Here is a 20,913-nt window from a genome sequence, read left to right on the forward strand (position 1 = left end):
TAGGACATTCTAAAGATGGAAGGTTTCCGTAGTGTAGTGGTTATCACGTGCGCTTCACACGCGCAAGGTCCCCGGTTCGATCCCGGGCGGAAACAGGTGTTTTGTGAAGTTCCTGAAACTTATGTAACTAGTACACAAACAGTAATTATCAAGGTCAATAACGTGGTAATTATATTAAAACATATTTAAATACTAACGTTCACACGTCATCAAAGTTGTTGACAATAACATCCAATGGGAAGATCTGGATGCTTAGCTGACAGTGACAGACCACCAAACACAATAGAGCCACCAGCTTTAGTTATGAGCAAAAATAGACTTCAGCATTAGGTTTAAAACCGATGCCTCCACTCAGTTTAAAGAGCTGTAATACGTATTTGGTAATAATGAATACCCTTGCTGAAATCTATCTAAATGCCCATCTGTGCACACGAAGTGAAAAAATAGTAGCTCCAGGCAGAATCTTAATCGTCTTCCTTGATGATAATCGGTTATCGCCCGACATCGAACCGAGGACATTGAGTAAGAACGCGCATGCGATAACTATTTTATTCTAAACTTTCCTCCAGAACTCGTTGCCGTTTAGTTCTGTTGCAATCTAGAATTTTTTTTTTTTTTTCATTTCCACGTCAAGATATTCTCAGTCATAAAAGAAATGCATCATGTATGTAAACAGAATGAGTAAAGTGAATTAGGTAAATGAATTAATACTTAAATTATGAGGAAAGCTCAGGTTTTCGTTTATAGATGGTCAATTTAAAATGTATTCACTGATGGCTGTTTCAAAATGTTTTCTCTTTTTCTGTAACTTAACTGACTTTTCAACAAAGTTAATGAACCAGTGACTTATAGTTTATTCCCTTCTTTACGTTTCATACAGGATTCAGTCAGCCTCTCTTGATTTCCGGACTAAGACTGAAACTTCTAGTCAATCTTTAGCGTATACAGTTTTAATTTCATTTAACAAGGGCATTAAGATGCCGGCGGAAAATGGTACAGTACGGTAAAACAAAACAAACCATGTTTACTAATAGAACGAAACAGATAACATGATAGTAACGAGGAAGCTACGACCAAAATATGGTTGGTAGGAGTGTTTGCCTGATAGTAATAAGAATTGTGACCTATCGTCTGACATGAGTAACTTTAGCTAAGGAGGCAAAGGAAGACTTTGCAATAACGGGAAGTAGATCATGATCACAATATCATACAGAGATTTAAATCGCGTCACACAGCAATTTCAAGTTGATTTTCTAATTTCGTGTCATAGTTATTCTCAGATGAGTGGGAGGCTTAGCTGTTCTTGAGCTGTATCACTGTCACAAACAGGTTTCAGTACCAAATGAACATTAATTTTGTTTCTCAATTTCATAGCCTTGTCTTTTCTGGACTTATGGAGAACAGAATTTGTGTATCAACCTTTTTTCGTCGTCGAGGACACTTATCTCCGTATAAAGTTTGGTTACTTCTATTTTTTTCCGCTAAAAGACCCGGTAACGTGCATGGCCTTCGAAGGAGGAGTGTTAAGAATGATTTACAGTTATCTCTTCTTGACTTCCGAGCATAAACGAGGCGATCATTATAACTCAAACCAGACCTCCAAAGAATGCCAGATTGTTCCGTAGGAGTGAGAAAGCTTAGTTCAGTTATTCCCGAATGGATAGTGAGGTCAGGCCATCACCCGCAGTATATCAATGCAAAAATGTCTCTCAATTTTTTCAACTTTAGTGATATCTAAATTAAATCACTCGATGCCTTTACGAATATTGGCAAGTCCGGTGTTATCATTTCACGGCAAAATCACAGGAGTGAGGTAGTACAGTGCATCTGACCTGTAATTTTGATAAAAGTTCATTTATCACTTAGGTTGAAATACAGTTATCAGACTGAATGTTTGCCAAATTCCACACGCTTTTCCGAAAGGTTTCGTACACAAAAGCTGAAGAGATGTTACATTTTTCATATTCCTGGATGTTTTTTTGACACCAGTAATCCAGATATATTTTCTTTTTTTAGAATTATTAGATAATACGAAGTCCACAATAACTTCCCAACTTTAAAGTAATAAAGAGCAATAATGGTGAATCCTTGAGTCCGATAGAGAGCCTCCGCGCGAATTCGAAAAGAAATCGCTCGTCCGCAGCCTCCGTAACGACGCTTCTTATGGGTTGCTATTGCCGGGAACGGTAGTGTTGGGACTGAGAGTGAAGGCCTGTCAAAAGCAACGGGGCCTTTTGCCACCTGACCTTCTTTGTTTTTCTTTTCTTCCCTTGTTGTGGCCTTCTTCTTTCTCTTTCTTCGCCCTGCGGGGCGACGAAGCTCTCTCTCTCTCACTCTCTCTCTCTCTCTCTCTCTCTCTCTCTCTCTCTCTCTCTCTGTCCATGAACGTTTCACGGCTCTACCGGTGGGTCGTTGCCGGGTGGGGCCGGCCCTCCGCTGTCTAGGGCGTTGATGGACCGCTCGTTCTTTCTCTCTCTCTCTCTCTCTCTCTCTCTCTCTCTCTCTCTCTCTCTCTCTCTCTCTCTCTCCACAATTATAAATTAATTTTGTAGTATCTGGTAAAGGTATTTTTTATGTTTTTTCAGCCATGATTACCAGTGAATTATTTGATGTAATTGAAACTTTGATATTTATTCTTTCTTAATGATTACCAGTATCTCTCTCTCTCTCTCTCTCTCTCTCTCTCTCTCTCTCTCTCTCTCTCTCTCTCTCTCTCTCTCTCTCCACAATTATAAATCAATTTTTTAATATCTGGCAAAGGCACTTCTTACAAGCGTTTCAGCCATGATTACCATTAGATGGAAATGAAATGTTGTTTTTCATAATCAGTGATTTCTAGCATCCTTCTCTTTGGTAGCAAAGATTAATACAGAATTGGAGAAAGTTTGGGATAGTAATTAATGGTATCAACTACCATGGCGTTGGTGCTGTACATGTAACAGAACTGGTTATTAATGAGTACAATATATAGCAAGCACTCACATATTGCCTGCGTGTATTTTTTTATAACGCGAAAATATTTACAGTTAACTGCTGTTAGCACTGATATGTTGCATGTCTTTTCTATTATGCCCATAGAAAAGATATCATAGTTCGTGATATCTATTTCTTCTCCTTAACAACGGCAACAGAATTAGTAGCAGTGGTGGCTGACGACATCGTTGGAAACCATAGATATCCCCATTAATAATTCTAAATTGAAGACATTTTGGCGAATAACGTGGCTCCGTCTCCTTTGAGCCTGGTTGGGAGTTCTATGGGCAGAAATCCCAGCTCATTGCGTTTTACTGTTATAACTTTTTTCCTTAACAGACTTATTTGGATACATCTTGATATATGCGTAGTAAAAAAAAAAAAATGTTTGAAGCCACTCTTAGAAGCACTGGGTACCCTCAGCCTATTCTGCGCCTTTAGAAAATAGGCTAAAATCTACAGCGCTTCAGCCACATTCTAAGGAAACGATTATCCAATGTAAAATTTTATTGTTTTAAAGAGTAGAGGCCAGTGTGACGGGCAAAATAATGCCCTCTTCTATCCCAGGCTCAAAAAAACAAGACAGAGGTAAGGGAAGAAACAAGGGCGAGCGAAAGGCAGGAGGGCAAGGAGAGTCAAGAGCAGCAGAAGCAGAAGGAGAATTCCAAACCTTGGCAGTAGAACTGCCGATTGCCACAGAGCCATTGTGAAAAAGATGGCTTGGCGGGTGTTCAAAACTTCTTTACAGTAGGAAGATTTCTCCTTTTGAACAAATCAGAACAGTGACCAACACTGTACCTTATAAAAGAGAGAAAGGAGGCCACCTAAGATACAATTTTAGTAACTGAATGCTCAGTTTCAGATATGCACAGATACCTGTTACGATAAAAATCCACTTGCTGTTGGCAAGTTTTGTTAAGTGAAGTTGAAAAACAGCTACTGTACAACTGCCTTTAGCAACATCATCATCATCATCATCATTCTTGTTTATCGCCCCTCGCTGAGTCCATCTGGCTAGCCCTGTTTGTTAATTAGTATGTAAATTTCTGGAATTAGTAGCGGTTCTGTATCAGTGCTGTATCTTGGAGATATTAAATGATCCAAATTGCTAATCTGCCGTCTGAAAATAAGGCGTATTGTGGATCAGTAATTTCATATTTGGCGTGCTTCTATTTTGTCTCCATTTCGATAGGAATGAATGTAAGGCAGCTTGTAGATTATCACCTCATCTCTCGGCCACTTTTCACCCCACTGCATGATGACCTCTCTCTCTCTCTCTCTCTCTCTCTCTCTCTCTCTCTCTCTCTCTCTCTCTCTGTGCAGGAGAATTCCTCCTCGTTTACAGCGACCTTGTAACCCCCATCAGGACATCTTTTTCTACATGTGCTTTGTGAAATTGAAATTCAGCAATACCCAGATGACAAAGATGAATAAATGTTTCTTTCCTTTGATTAACAAACTCTGGAACTGTCTTCATGACTTCCTTGAATCTTATCGCCTTAATTATTATTTTTGAGAAACTGATAATTTATTGTTCCCTTTCTTTTTCTTTTTCTTGTTTCCTTCGAACCTGGGTTACAAAAGGACACTAGTTTGCCTGTCCCACTATCCTCTTGAATAAAAAAAAAAAACTGAATAGTCAATGTCGTGTATTCAAAAGGAGCCTACGTTTCTCCGGTATCTATCTTGGGTACCATAATCAATGTCCATTATTGCTCCTTCGTGTGATTATTCTTTCAACGGTATATTACTCTAGAACGTTTCTTAGATATTTCGTTCAATAATAGTGAGCCCATAGAATCAGTCACTAAGTATACTTGTCAGTTATCTATGAAACCTTCACAGTCTGAAGAGAGCTTTTTACTTTCGCAAGAACACGCCCCGTCATTTGAATAAAATAATGTTTAAGTTTAGTCTTTTATCAATATTTGCTGTCAATATTTTTAGTTTATTTTGTAACTGATAGCCTACGTAATTTTTCTTGTCTACAGTTCGATGAAAGGTTTAAGCAAGCTCTAACGCTCGAATGAAGCGGGGTGAACTATTGCTTAACAGTTTTTTAATTAGCATAGTACCAGCAGACATACATGTAAAATTCAGGCATACAAACTTGTAATAATAGTACCGTAATGGGCAAAATATTTCGGAAAGGTGTTGTGTGCTGAGCTTCAACTGTTGTCAATATTTCGCATGCTTAACACAGGCTCGAGGAATTCGCCTGTTGGCAAGCGATTAATATAGTCTACGTGAAATGATGGCCTTATGTCAGCACCGACCCCTACACTCCTGAAGTTATTTAAAGACGAGTAGGTTAGGGTATTGGAATGTTGTGTTTGTGTATTGGGCTGTGGGTGAAGTGATGATGTGTTGCGTATCATGTACCGGGAAAAAAAAGCCTGTTGTTATGATAACGCAAAAATTGACGGCTGCAAATTTTATATGTAATTATATGTGACATCATTATACTTTTAATTATGTCTGGTAATCTCATTGTGTGGTGGATAATATTAAAAGTAAACTGTAATCCATCGATGAACAGAAGTTGATAGCCGTTTTCTTTTAACACTTGAGATTAGAGAACGTGGGATTAAAATCGTTTTCTGTGCCTAAGGAATGTTCGTGTAAATCTTTCATGGTACACTATTAACCTATTTGATGTCTCCTTGACAGCATTAGTACATAGTGGATAATGTCTGTTGGTCGTGATTTTTTTTTATCTGTGAAAATGTGAAAACTTACGTAGCATAATTTCAAGGCACTGACTTTACTTCATTTTTAATAAACATTTTTGACAGAAGCCAATGGGAATCTCGTTCGTGCGTCAGACTTGAAAATAGGCTTACAGTAGATCATTCCTTATAAAAATACATTCCTTCAGAAAGATGAAAAATTCGACCTTGATCAAAAAAGAAAAATCTCCCATCATAACTCTGACATCCCACGTCATACAGGTGAAAGGAAAGCAGATATATGCCCCCCCCCCACCTTTCTCTCTCTCTCTCTCTCTCTCTCTCTCCAGAGTTGTGACGGCCTCGTGATCCTTCTTAGCTCAAGATGTGTCCTCATTACCTAAAATAATATGTCTGTTGAAGATAATCCTCTTTTCCTTAGCGTGACTGAGCCGGATTTGTGATTTTTATGGTATGTCTGCTTTTGTATTATGATGGTTATACACATATATATATATATATATATATATATATATATATATATATATATATATATATATATATATGTATATATATACATATGTATATATATATATATATATATATATATATATATATATATATATATATATATATATATATATATATATATATATATATATATATATATATATAGAACGACGATGAAGGCAGAGGCCTAATATAAGGACAACAAGGGTAGAAGGAAAGGCTCACGAACATATGACATAGGTTATTGTAGCCGTCGGCGTATCTCAAAATCCATTACATTATCAAGGTAGCAATGACAATGTATTTTGGTTATAAAAAACCGTCCCATCAAATCAGGAAAATTTTTTTTTTTTTTTCACTGAAACAAGGGAAAACAAAACCCACCCAAAACAAGGATAAATGGTGACAAAACATAAAAAAAAATTGAAACAGAGAATAAGTAAACAAAACAGCAGAACCGTTAAGCAGTAAGAAGAGTTGTGATGTTCTTTTTATAATTGAAATATATTGTGTCATTGTAGCCATGATAATGAAGTAGATATTGCTAAAACGCCGTCGGCAAATCATATACAATAAATTATATCAAAATATATATATATATATATATATATATATATATATATATATATATATATATATATATATATATATATATATATATATATATATATATTGTGTGTGTGTGTATGTTCGTGTGCACGCACGTTCCCTGATGTATAACAGGGAATAATGGAATTCAGGATATAAATCCAGGTCGATTTCACATTTAGTTTTTAAAACATTTTCAGAGGACAAACACTGTATCAACTCTCTTGAATAGGCTATGCCGCAGAAACTCAAGACGAAACCAGTCAGATTTGTGCCGTTTCATTTCTCCATGTGGTACAGCTGCAGTGTAACGGTTTATATCTTATCACATGTGATTATGGATTTACGAGGTACTTAATATTTATCTGTATGGGTGAGTACTCATATTTGTTACTTTATTTAACACCTGCTTTTTAGATAGGTAGTTGAGCTCTTTTCACCTTTGACAAGTTTTGAAATTTTTACATAACAACAGTATTTCCACGACTCAAATGTAATATCTTAAACAACAGTTTACGAATTTAAAGTATAACGTTGGTTGTGAAATTATGTAAATTCTCGGTCTACCATGATCATTGAAGAAGTACAGTCCGAAGCATAAAAGAAATTACTTCAAAATGACAGTCTTCTTTTTTTACGAACTTCGAGCCCGGAAATGAGGAGTGCCTACCGGAATTTAAGAAAAAAAGAATAATTACAGATAGTAGCAGTGTGCAGTCGTCTCTCATTCAGCGAATTCTTGATTAAACTGCTGGCAATTTACACACACATGCAAAGATATATACGCATATATATATATATATATATATATATATATATATATATATATATATATATATATATATATATATATATATATATATATATATATATACAAACACTAAAACAAACACACATTGCCGCCCTGACCACGGGACACACATGCATAGAAACAGAGCTCTTACTTGGCATTGCAGATGTGTTAAAGTGATGCTGACTGACCTCGAGAACTTATCTCTTGATTTAAGGGGCTCGAGGGATATTGACTGACTGAGTACGCTGTGTCCCAAGATGAAGATTTTTCATAGAAGGTCGTAGATGAACAGTTAACTTTCTTGGCGGCTTCTCATGTATAACAGGAACTTAGTGTCAAATTGACGTTTATGATGTCGAAGATGGTAGCCTTTTCAACGCAGATAAAGTGCAAATCATGCACCACTGCAGTGACTGACAAAGTTTTCATGGCAAGTTTCCTTTTCTCATTGTTTTTATTTTTACTCTTATACGCAGAAGGACTTTTTTCAAATATCAGTAACACAAATGCCTTCATTTTCATTGTTACTCATTCGTTGTATACATTACTTCTGTTTCTGTTCAAGATTTTCATTGCGTATTTCATGACTATGGTGACGGCAGACCTAAAATAATATATACATTGTTAACGCGCACACACACACATCTATCTATCTATCTATCTATCTATATATATATATATATATATATATATATATATATATATATATATATATATATATATATATATATATTGTGTGTGTGCGCTTAGTGTTAGCTTTCTTGTTTTCAGCAAATATTTAAGGATGAGATTCCCATGTCCTGGTCCATGGGTGCTAAAAGGGCATATGCACCTATTGGAATTTCATGTGGATCACGCATCAAGTCCCAACCAGACTCAACTTTACGGTACTTCGCTGATCGGACGACCAGCGGTATAGCAAGCTCGTTGCTGCTGTGCATGCGTAGGCGGCAAATGATTTAGGTGAGTGAGGGGGGCCGTTTACAGGGCTCAAGACCCTTATTCTCCCTACCCCCCATGCTAAATTGTTACATTTTAAAATATATTGTTGCTACAGTTATTCTTTGCTCTAAAAAATCTTCCTTCGAGGGACGTTGTGACGGCTGCCTAAGAATCCTACCTCAAAGCAAGGAGACTTCCTTGATATTTCGGTAAAATACGGTCAAAATCAAAATATATTGAACGAACCATTCAAAATTTAAGTGACAGGCAAGGATTGGGTAGAGTTTCTGGGTGGGAAACACCCACACCAAGACGTCTTGGACTGCAGTCGGGAATTTTTCAATATTATTTTTTGTAAATATTGAACTAAATTTACCTATGAAAGTGAACGTATGGTATAGACATGAATATCCAATTAATAAAATTAAGACTCTTTAATTATTTTGATCATCACCGTAACATATATAAAACTCTTGAAGATGGATGAAAACAGGAGAGAGTATTAAGTTACATTACATGTGCCAGCGAAGGGCACCTTATCACATGAGATAGTAAGGAAGCAAGAATCATATCAGTAGACTGATAGTAACTATTTGCTCTCCACATTGGTCATTTACCAAACGTTGAACCTTTTTTGCAAACAACGATTTACAGATAATTCCTGGTTTTATCAAGGCTACTTTCTAATTGTACTTATCCATTGGGAGGAAACGCATTTCCCTCTCTCCCTGAAGTATAAAACGAACACTTTCGCTTTATCATGAAAATAGTTTTAGTGTTTTTTATTTTAGGTTTTTACAGCTATCGACCGATTGTGCGCCACTGTTCTTTTTTTAATATAATTTTTATGTAAAGGAGACTGTTAGACAGAGCTAAGAATTCAATTGGAATTATGTACGTATACAGGGAACGACCAAGCCAGCATCGTGTCGATTGCCCTTTTAATATGTGATATACGAGTACCTGCATCTGGTCTGCACTCGCATGTTTCCTGAATACCTGAGTTAATAGCCAATGATGTGACTAAACTGGCTGAACACAATCAGTCGTTCAAACTTCCCCAACAATAAGAACTTTTTACTTATTCAACCCAGTACTTTTCAAGTCTCCTTCTTTTCTTCCAAGTGTTCTGTCTCACCAATGCACCCTTTTCCATTCTTTCAGTGTGACCAAACCGATTTAAAACTTTCTGAACTATTTGTTCACCTGTAATAGCCCCTTTAATACACCGAATATTTCTGCACAATTGCGTATAAAACAAATAAGTATACGGGTCCCCACAGAGCTCCTTCGGTGGAGTTGGGCCAGATAAGAAGCCTACTGTAAGGAAGTAAATAAATATAGGCTTATACCAAACATCTTCTTGAGCAACCACTTACATTATCCCGACATCCGTACTAATATTTGTTGATGATCTTCAAGGATTGCATTTATTTGGTTCTCATAAAGTTGGCAGTTTCAAATATTTCAACTTTTTATTCTTACAAACCAATTTCTAATCAACATCTGAATTTGCAGCAGTCCATGTGGCCCCTATAAGGCCCATCGAAAGAACGCCCCCACCTTTTTTTTTCTTTTTTGTCGGTTAGAGTTCACAGTATTCATGCAAAGCTTACTTTCCAGTGTCATAGTCCTTCTTCAACGAATACGTCTGTAATCTTTCTTTAATCTCACAAAGCTTCCAATTCTAATTCTTGGAACAAACAAGTGAAAAATTTGGGCCTGATGTGCTTCTAGGTCCTTCTTCCAATATATTTGATCTACCTCTTGGTTTAATTAGCCTACACTTATCTATGCCGATACGTTTAGTTACAGCTAATGTAGATTACGGTTTCTTGCCGTTTATTTTATTTATATTTCTTAGCCAGGTTTCTGTTAGCAATAACATATCCAGTGGAGTGCTTTAAATGTGTTCTCTTATTGAACAGTTTGACCGCATTTGATTAGAAATATTCAGTAAATCACAATTTTAATGGCACTGAGTAAGATGTGGCCCATAACTTTCGTTTTATGTCCCAACTCATGGCATTTGTAACACTATCACGTAGGATCCGTCACAGACATATTGCACGGTGAGCTACACCCATGCAGTTTACTTTTTCGTAACCGTGTGTCCCCTTTTCCGTGGCGAAGTTTCCTTTACTGCCATAACAATAGCCTCCAACCTCATGTAAACTATTATCCATTTATATATTCATCACACCCAGTCATATCACATTTATGAGAATATACTATATTTGTTTATCAACTCCTCTCTTTCACTTCGACTCCATCCTTGGCGGATTTTATAATTATCTTCACATCCCGGTGTCTAAACAAACTAGTCTCAACAGAATTCAAGATTTGTTATTGTAGACTGAGCTGGCCTTATACCAGCGTGAGCTCTTGCTCTTGGCGCAGCACGTAATGATTTCATTTTAATATTTTATAAATTATACTAAAATATAGACAGACTTTTCTATGTGAAGTTGTCTACATGGAATTCTAACATTCGAAGGCAGTGATAACAAATCGGAGAAAAATATTTCTTCCCTAGCACAGAGCACGGAGTTTGAATACATATTACGCCTCGGTTATCACAATTCTTAAGGATACGTGGCGCTAGTCCGTATGTTCAAGAGGTTTCTACGACGTCATTTCTTCAACACAGCTATCTTTCAGCAGAAATTAATATTTTGTCTCGTTAAAGGGTACGGTATGATTGACAATACAGCAGTATATTAATTTTGTTGGTGCATATTTCCTATCGTTTTGCATGTTTAAATTTAGCAATTTTTTCATGGAATAGTAGTAATCCCTTTTTGTTTTTTGAGTATTTTGAGCTCCATGAGATTAATATAACCTACCGTGCAACTATGTATCAGATGAGCAACAGATGAGAAAAGATTTATAAGAATTTACAAATTATTTTTCATATTTCCCGGTCACGTCTAGTCCAATGAGCGGGAGACAGTTAGCGGTTCCTATACAATGGTAACTCAACTTTACGAAAAGGTGCAAGCACTTATCTTTTCGCATGGATATTCTTTTTGAAAGACTTTTTCACGATCTAGTAACTTTCATTTGTTAGAAAAATTTGTCATATTAAAATCAGATTTTATCAGTGCACTTGAATGAATTATTACAGGGGTAAGATGTACTGCCCAAATGACAGTAGTTGTTTGGGTTGTCGTCAGCTGATGGTTGTTGAAGGGTCTTAAGAGACGGAATACGAAAGTGAAACGTTGACGTTAAGAAAGTGTGTGTGCAAGGACAAAGGCAGTCATAATGCCGGCACCAATGCCCGTAGGGGCTTTGACCATGGCGTCTTTTGCCCTAACTGCTGCTGTGATTGGTAACGCCTATTACCAAAAAAAGCAGTTTTATCCTTCCGTCGTCTACATCACTAAATCCAATCCGAGCATGGCTGTAGGTGTTTGATATTTCAGTCTTTTTACTCGCCAGTTTTATTTCCTTAAGGCTGTGACAATTTCCGCTTACTTAGTTTCATATTCCTGACATAATTCAGGAAGTACAAATAGGAGGGACAAAGCCTGGGCTAGTGGTAAAATTTTAAGAGTAGCCTATCCCATAGGCTAATCGAGCGTGTTTTAAAATTTAGTTTTTCCAGTAGGCCTTAGTTTTTCGTGTTATTTTGTTGAATTTGATTTTCATTTTTGTAGAAAGCTCATAGTTAACCCATGAAACACATCCCTTTTTATGTTTTAACAACCATGGGCCTTCCATTTGGAAACCTAGGTTAGCCTGTTGGCTCTGGGGTTATGTTGTGGCGAATAGTTAGTGACATATAAAAATGCAGTTTAACCTAACCAACCATAACCAAGGATTGGGTTTTTTTTATCTGGATAGGGACTTCACCACCTCCTTGTAACCTCCCTGCCCTTAACTGACTTCGAGCATCATAAGGCAAAGAATAAAATACAGGGATGCTCTCTAACCTAATGTAGACTGCCCTGCCCTCACCTGTCTAATTTAGATCCCCTGTTTTACCTGTTCTTTACTTGGCATTGGTATATGCAAGATACATTCTTCCAATGGCATCATAAAAATTATGTAACATCACCTCTATCATCATATGCCACAGATCCTGATAGACAGTGTTAGATGGAGTTTGGGGGATGAGTTAAATCTTGGCAGACAAGTATTGCTGTGAAAAATAATTTGAAATATATCAGATACTATGAAAAACATTTAAGTAATGATCGGAGTTTTCAGGTGGTGAAATAACAGTACAACATATTAAATCCCATAATTAAACCTAAAATAGTATGGAGTTCCTCCAGTTACACTACAATGGTTAAAATACACAAAATGATCATACCCAGTTTTATTAGCATTGTCATTTAAATGTTCCTGACAGAACAAACCAACAATCACCACAAAACTTAGTTTCACGGTAAAAGAGAGACTAAAAACATCCTGAAAAAATCAAATGCAACAGATCCAAGGTATTTACGTGCACAACAGTTATGCCACCTAGCATACAAAACAAAGTGACTCATATAATTGATTATGTAACAAAAGCATTTGAATAAAAAACATTCATCATTGACATTGGTGGTTGTCATTGCAATGTAGATAGATAGAGAGTAGCATTAGACTACACTACATCTTGAAAAGTACTCCATAACATATGGTGCTATGTTTAACAGGCAAGAGGTATAATCTTTGCATCATAAAGATCCCTGTTATACATTTGTTACAGTAACTGAGCTAGTTACAAAAATCAATATAAAAAACCTTAAGTAGTATTCAGTTGCATGTAAAACAGTATAAGAAATTTAGCCTCTCCTAACTGAAGTTGGGGTAGGCCAGGTTTGAGTAGCCTAACTTTCAAAACGTTTCCTATGCCTGATGTGATTAGTAGAGATTTTGTTTAGGAATGTATCGTACTACAAGCTGGCAGATTCACATCTCATGTTAAGCAAGCCTGGTATTGCAATTATAGGTTAGGTAGAGGTAGGTTGCAAAATGGGCAGAGTTCCTAATTTTATGACCAATTTTTCTAAAAGAACATGTAGCTTATGCTAGCCTTTGATTTTCCACTTTTTTTTTATAATGTGCTAGACTAGTAACCACTGGGAAACCAATGTTTTTGTCATGGGAAGAACAAAACAAATGGTGAGGATAGCAACAAGAAATTGGTGTGTAATACAGTACAGTACAGTACTCAAAAATGAAAACACAAGTGTAACAGTGGAAAAATTGTTTCATATCGCTAGACAAATAGGTACACATTTGGCATTGCACTACTGTATGTAATTAATGACATTTTTTAATTTTCCAACTCTTCAGTTGCAACAATTTTCTTCTAAATGACTTACTGATATGATGCAAAAACTATAAACTGGTTTTTGACTCACACCATATTTATTACTTTTTATTTTCAGATGTTATTCAGTCAGATAGGCTGTGCTGCTATTTGTCTATCTTTTTCATAATTATGACATTTACCTGTTACCACATACATAGTTTAGTAAAGGTAAAGAAGGGTGGGGGTTGGGGTTATTGCAACAGGCACAAAGCCTCCTGGCCAGGTAGGAAGTAGTGTCATGGGTTAGGGAGAGTTATACAGGCAGTCCTCGGTTATCGGCACGGGTTCCGTTTCCGATGGCGTGACGATAACCGAAAATCGCAGATAATTGGAAATTGACGAATAACTGTGCTTATCGGCACGAATAGCGGGAATTGGCGCCTCTGTTAGGTGGGTATCGGTGCTGATCTTTGGTTATCTGCACCGATTAGTGGGTATCGGCACATATCAGGGTCAAAAATCCGGTTATTGTCGTCGCTAGACAAGCGCTGTAAAACTGGATCACCAATAACCAGGGATTACCTATATTAGGATTTATGTATATAATTAACATTGTTGATTTTGGTTCACAGTTAAGAGGCATTTCCTTTTAATATAATTCAGTTCATGTCTTATCCTTCTCTGACATTTTTCCAATCACTCCTGTATTATTGTTGGGTGGAAAGGGAGGGATCTTTACTCATAAACTCGTAGTTATTAAATCTGCATCATACTAGTACTGTAATTTCTTGATCATCTGCACCTTTCCTAACCACAGTATATCCTTACTAAACGCAGATGTGTTTATGTACTTAATTGTACTAAATGGCAAAAGTGTGAATAAAAGTTCACAGATGTGGATGGATGTGTGGAGTGACAATTCACATCTAAAAGGGACCCTCCCAAAAAAAACTTCTCATCCAGCAAACCAGTTGAGTGTTTTATGCATGCTGATTAGCTAGGTGAGCCATATCAAAAAGTGTGTGTTTTTAGTTGATTTTGCCATACGATATAGCCAGTTAATATACTGTACCAAAACATGTTTAGGCTTTTGGCACCTCACTTTATATACTATATGTTTTGCAGTAAATATCTTCAGTAGGATCACTTAGAACCTTAGAAACTGAAGGAAATGTTATACCAAGGGTATGGGACTCATTTATAGTTTTTACTTGAAAACATTGTACAATACATTAAAAATTTATATTTTTTTCTACCCAAAAACTGATTTTGCTTCACTAGAAACCTTATAGTGTATATATTGTGATTGACTTACAGGATTTTTAGGTACATTAGAGTGATTCAAGTACCTCTGTGAGCAGTTCTTTCAGGAGTTGTTTGTTTCACTTTGTGTTTGAGATGTGAAGGTGCTCTCTGTATACTATTCTTTGTTGAGTATAATTTAATGTTTTAATTAGTATTGTAAAGCAATGTGATGAGAACTATTAGACAGATCTGAAGACTTACAGGATTGGCCTTAAGGATTCTTTTTCTCAAATGAGTGAGAATTGCAGGAAGGTCAAGTTAAAAAAAGTTTTAACACCTTTGTAAGAAGAGACCAAAGGGAATGATACTGAAAAGTTAAAAAGCTGTGTGGTAAGATCTAAAGGGATGTTGCAGAGAACCTTTAGTACCATCTTCTTTGTGGGTAATATCCTCCTATAGGATTTCCATATATTAGTGACTTAGCTTTTATTCCCAGCTGGATTCACTTCAACCTTTTAATTTTACCTATAAATTAATTTTCATATTCTGTACCCTTGCACTGGCCATTGCTTTGAGAACCTTTCGATTCAACGCCATTTCCATTCTCTTGTTCCCAATGTTCAAGTTGGCTTCATAATTCCACTGATAACTACCGTGTGGTAGTCACAAACTCAGTGCTAACCAGTTTGATGAGTCCTTCGGGCCTAGATTGTCTAGAATGTAGAATTTTCAGTTTTTCAAGGAGGAGAATTATCCATTGTTAATTTTTTTGTGGGCCCTGCTGGTTTTATGTAGTCCATTCCATCTCTCTACATCATTAAACAGTCTATATTACTAAAACCTTTAGGATAATTTATGACTATTCGGTGAAAGGAGGCCGCATAAGCTCTTGGTTGTCTGATTTGAGTAGATTGCTAAAAAAATTATAGGCTGCTTATTTATTGCATTAAGTTTTAGTTTTCAGTATTCCAGCTCCTGGAATGTCCTTCATTGAGATATAATCATTATCCTTGATTTTCCAATTATAGTAATAAGGTAAGGGGACTAGAAGTGCACTGTAAAACTATTTTGGTCATGTAATATAACCTTATTTTGTTTTTATTCAGTAACTTTTCATATATCCTGAATATGGATTTCATTTTTGCTTAAGATTGACTTACATTTGTCTGGAGGTCAGACCAAAAAGTAGTTTTCATTTTTAGTTGGAACATCATTTTTTAATATATATAATGTGTATCTACTGCAATTTTTTTGTGACTTAAAATGGTCTTTCTCTGAGACCTTCCTTTTCCAATATTGTTTTTAATGCAGTATCACGTTGATTTGTACTATTTATACATATGTACCTCATATTATATTATTGTCTTACCAAAAAAATGAGAAAACTCAGGAGAACAAAGCAGTCCCAAGGGCCCGTTGAAAAATGGTATGATGTACATAGTAGCTGTAATACTTGTAAGTAGAAAAGGAAGAAGATAGGCAGTGTAAATTCTTGAAATATTTATAACAAAAATAGACTAGAACAAAAAACAGTTTGGTAAGTTTTATATGGACAATCCTAAGTCTCTCAGGACTGCAAAGTATGTTGTATTTGAAAATGTTAGAGTTCTGTTTTTTCAAATTTGATCATCAATTTTTTTTGGTTCATAGAATATTCAAGACCATGTTTATTTTATTTGGTTGCATTTTTTCTATTTGGTAATTGTTTTCACTGAATCAGTCTCTGGAGAGAAAATGCTTGATTATATCTGTTCCTTTTAGTGTCTACCCACATAGGTATCTGATTATCTCAACCTAATCTTCCTCCAATTTTCAGTGTTCATTCAAGAATAAATATTAATGGTGAGCCATAGATGTATCTTGAAATCTGACCTGGTGGTCTCATTGAATTACTTAAATGTATAGGCTAGATCAGTATGGAAATGCAGAGACTGCTTTATATACCATTTTCATTAGTTTTTTGTAATGAATGTTTTTCCATGATCTCTCTTCATATATGCAATGAATATTTTACAGTGTTATTATGTGATATCCTGTAAGTTAACTCTTTGAGATCATTAACCTGTTGAAGATGCTAATGTATTTGTCTTTTCCTTCAGGCTATATATCTCCTGGCATTCACACTGGTTATCTTGTTAGGGAAATTCCTCAAGAAAATCTTCTTTGGTTCCCTGAGAGCAGCTGAATTTGAGGTACTGTATTTATTTAATCTTCATTGTCAATTGTCTGGTGGTACATGTAATGGGACTGAAGGACCTTAAGATTTTTGTTTGAGAAATGTAAAATTTTTATAATAAAGTTTTATATATACTTACCCAGTAATACATAGCTATTAGTTTCTTTTAACCGGCAGCTCAAAATTTTGAAATTGCGGGTCACGCTAGTTTGTTTTGGTTATGGTGACGTGCCCGCCCACTTTCGGGTGTAAGAGAGGGTACAACATAGCAAAGAGCTTCAATTTGTTTATGCCCTTATGTCCAAGTGAGGGGAGGCGGGTGGGCCCGATTATGTAATTACTGGATAAGTATATATAAAACTTTATTTTATTATAAAAATGTAAGTAACTTACCCAGTAACTACATAGCTGATTCCCACATTGAATGGAGGTGGGAATATTGGACATATCTACCCCAAAGCATTATTAATAGTAATGAGTTTGAGAATAGAAATTTGCTAACATTGAATCATTGTTGTTGAACCTTACCTGATAACAGAGCTGCTACAGGTAGATACTGCCTGTGGTTGGCGCTCATCGTATCCAGTAGAGGCAAGGCGGTAAAGCCTTGAGGGCCTACTACTACAGTGAGTGCTTTGTAGCGATGGACTAATTTCCGAGGGCTAGCAAAGTACAACAAAATGGCCCTGCCCAGGGCGCAGTATCACACAAAATAACCAGAGTGAATAGTCACCATAACCACCAAAAGTCAAATTAAAAACACCAATAACCAACCGTAAACCATAAGATTGGAGGGTACTCCAAGTACATAGTAATCCCAGGCTCCCCAAAACTCAACACCTTAAGCAAGGCGAAGAGTTTAAAGAAAGGACATAACTTTCTATGTTTCTTTCCCCAACACTACGCCAGCCGCGTAAAATGGACCCAAGGTACTGCATTGATCGTAAGTAGTCTCAATATCCCTTAAATAATGCGATGTAAACACCGACTTGCACTTCCAAAACGTCGCTTGCACAATTGACATGAGGGATAAATCGCACTTAAACGTCAAAGACTGCTCTGATAACATGGGGTTTTACCTCGAAAGGGGAGAGTGAGTCTTTGTTCACCGAGGAATGTGCTTCGGAAATCAGATTCCTCAGAAAAAATGCCAGGGAATTCTTAGACAAGGGTCTAGAGGGATATTTACAGAACACCAAAGGTTTCTTGAAGTACCATGAATGTCTGTTCTGTGAAGATAAAACTTAAGGCCCTTACTGGACAGAGAGTTCTTTCTTCTTCAGATGTATCTCACATCTTGGACAAGGAATTGATCATGAACAAGGCCATGGATCTGATGGCTTATCGCCTGAATAGAAAGCCTAGGGAAAGGAACAAACTGCATTCTCAGAGAAACTGGCGTTTCATTCAGCCATGAATTTCACTGCACCTCTTGAAGTGTGGCCAAGGTGACCAGAAAAGAGTTTTCCTTGGTTAGATCCCTTAAAGAGATAGATTGCATGGGCTCAAACGAACTGAAAGCCACTTTTAAGGACCACGTCTAAGTTCCAGGACAAATGCTGTTTTTCTTTAAGATTTGCTGCGTCAAAGGACTTAATAAGGTTGGACAAATCCTGGTTTGACGATAAATCCATTCCTTTATGGCGGAAAACTGAGCTAAGCATAGCTCTGTATCCTTTAATGGTAGAATGGTAGCGGTGGAAAGTCCTTTAGTGGAGTGTAGGAACAGAAGAAAGTCTGCTATTTCTGCTGGAGGTCTCAGAAGAGACACGTTATCTTGTCTGGTACCAGGACCTGAAGATGGACTATTTTGTCAGACATTATCCCCAAGACTATCTTTACACTGCACTGTGTGTCTGCAGCTGCTCTTGAAAAGCCCTTCTTTCGGGAGCATTCGCTAACAGTTGGAACCCTGTTAGCCAGAGAAGACAGGTTGTGGGAGAACTGATGGAAGTGAGGTTGCCTGAGAAGTTGTTGTTCTGTGGCAGCAGTCTCGGGAAGTCCATAAGAAGTTTTGAAAGTAGGTCCAGGAACCACTCTTTTTGCTGGCCAGAGGGGGCTATCAAGATCATGGACAGGTATTGATGACTGGAATTTGTTGATGACTTGCCTCACTAAACTGAATGGGGAAAGGCACATATCTTGTTGGACCAATCCTGCAACATTGCATTGGTCGCTCATGCCAGATCTGGAAACTGGTGAGCAGAAGAGAGGAAGCCGAGATTTTTAGGACGCAAACAAATCTATCATGGGTTCCCCCAGAGTTTCCACAGATCCAGACAAACCAATGGGTCTTATGTCCATTCTGTGGGAAGGATCTGTCTTTGATGGCTCAATTCGTCCGCGAGAAGGTTGAGTCTCCCCTGGATAAAACGTTGTCACTGCTTGAGTGTCATTCTGGTGTAACTAAAGAAGAAGATCCCTTGTCATTTGGGAGAAGGGGAGTGGTTCCTTCTTGTTTCTTGATGTACGCTAGATGCCCGTTGTGTTGCCTGAATACACTCACCACTGTCCTCCCCGATTTCTGAAGCGAAGCAGTGTAGTCCCAGAAATATCGCCTGTAATTCTTTTACGTTGATGTGCCAGTTTTGCTGTTCCTGAGACCAGGTCTCTGACACTTCTTTTAATCCCAAAAGAGCTCCCCAACCTAGGTTCAACGCGTCTGAAAAGAACTCTAGGTTGGGGTTCAGAGGATGAAGAGATTTCCCTTCTGATAGTCTCTTCCTGGAATTCCACCAACAAAGATCCTCCTTGATTTCCATTGCTATCGGGAACACGAACAAGTCCTGAAACTTTCCCTGTTCCAGCTCGCTCTGAGGGAGAACTGGAGAGGTCTCAGTTGAGGTCTTCCCAGAGTGACGAATTGTTCCATGGATGAGAGGGTACCTAGAAGACTCATCCACTGATTGGCCAAGCAAAGAGATTCAGATTCCCTCCACTTTTCATTCTCTTCGGGACTGGAAAAACCCGAAATCCCAAGAGTTGATCATCATCCCTAAATAAGGAATCTCCTGAGAAGGCGGCAGGAAAGACTTGTCCCGATTGATGAGAAAGCCCAATTCTTGAACCAAGAGAAGAGTCGTGCGAATGTCCTCCGTACATTGAGCTTTCGAGCGGGAGCATAGCAGCCAGTCAGTCGTCTAGATATTGGGAGATCTTTATCCCCATCAAATGAAGCCATTTAACGCTTAGGGGAGCCAATTCTGGAAACACTAGCAGCGCTTGTTGAGAGGTCAAGAGTCCGAAATTGGAACACCTTGCCCCGAAACACAAACCTGAGGTACTTTCTCAAAGTCGGATGTACTGGAATGTGAAAGTGCGCGTCCTGCATGTCGATGGACACCATCCATTCTCCCTGGTGAATGGATGCAAGGACTGAATGATTTGTTTTCATCTTGAATGTTGTCTTTTTGACAAACACATTTAGAGCACTTACATCCAAAACAGGTCTCCAGCCCCCTGATGACTTGGGGACCACAAAGAGACGGTTGTAGAATCCCAGAGAGTGAATGTCCTCTACTAGCTCTATAACCTCTTTCTGAACAAGGGACTCCACCTCTAGCAAGAGAGCAGCAAATCTCTCTGAGCTTAGAGAGTAAGCTGTCAATTCGACAGGCTCACAGATTAGAGGAGGTTTATTCAAAAAGGGGATAGTAGGTTTATTCAAAAAGGGGATAGTTTAGCCCTCCTTCAGGACAGACACTATCCAAGATTCCGCTCCCTTTTGTTCCCATTGTTCCCAAAAGTGAAGGAGCCGTGCTCC

At 37.5% G+C, this 20,913-nt stretch overlaps 1 protein-coding gene and 1 non-coding gene across 7 annotated transcripts in view; both read left to right on the forward strand.

The window, feature by feature from the left end:
• Positions 1 to 20,913, forward strand: part of sip3 (septin interacting protein 3) — a 315,555-nt gene that overhangs the window by 232,482 nt on the left and 62,160 nt on the right. For 3 of the 6 annotated variants that reach the window (XM_067099897.1, XM_067099896.1, XM_067099899.1), the window contains one exon: positions 17,074 to 17,166. In XM_067099897.1, coding sequence (XP_066955998.1) covers positions 17,074 to 17,166 — 93 coding nt within the window. Of the gene's footprint in view, positions 1 to 11,041; positions 11,166 to 11,411; positions 11,884 to 17,073; positions 17,167 to 20,913 lie in introns of those variants that run through there. The other 3 variants (XM_067099901.1, XM_067099900.1, XM_067099895.1) reach the window with 3 other exon arrangements.
• Positions 23 to 95, forward strand: TRNAV-CAC (transfer RNA valine (anticodon CAC)). Its single transcript has one exon. It is a non-coding gene; the product is annotated as a tRNA-Val (tRNA).

Source organism: Macrobrachium rosenbergii, chromosome 55 (assembly GCF_040412425.1).
Source record: "Macrobrachium rosenbergii isolate ZJJX-2024 chromosome 55, ASM4041242v1, whole genome shotgun sequence".
NCBI lineage: Eukaryota > Metazoa > Arthropoda > Malacostraca > Decapoda > Palaemonidae > Macrobrachium > Macrobrachium rosenbergii.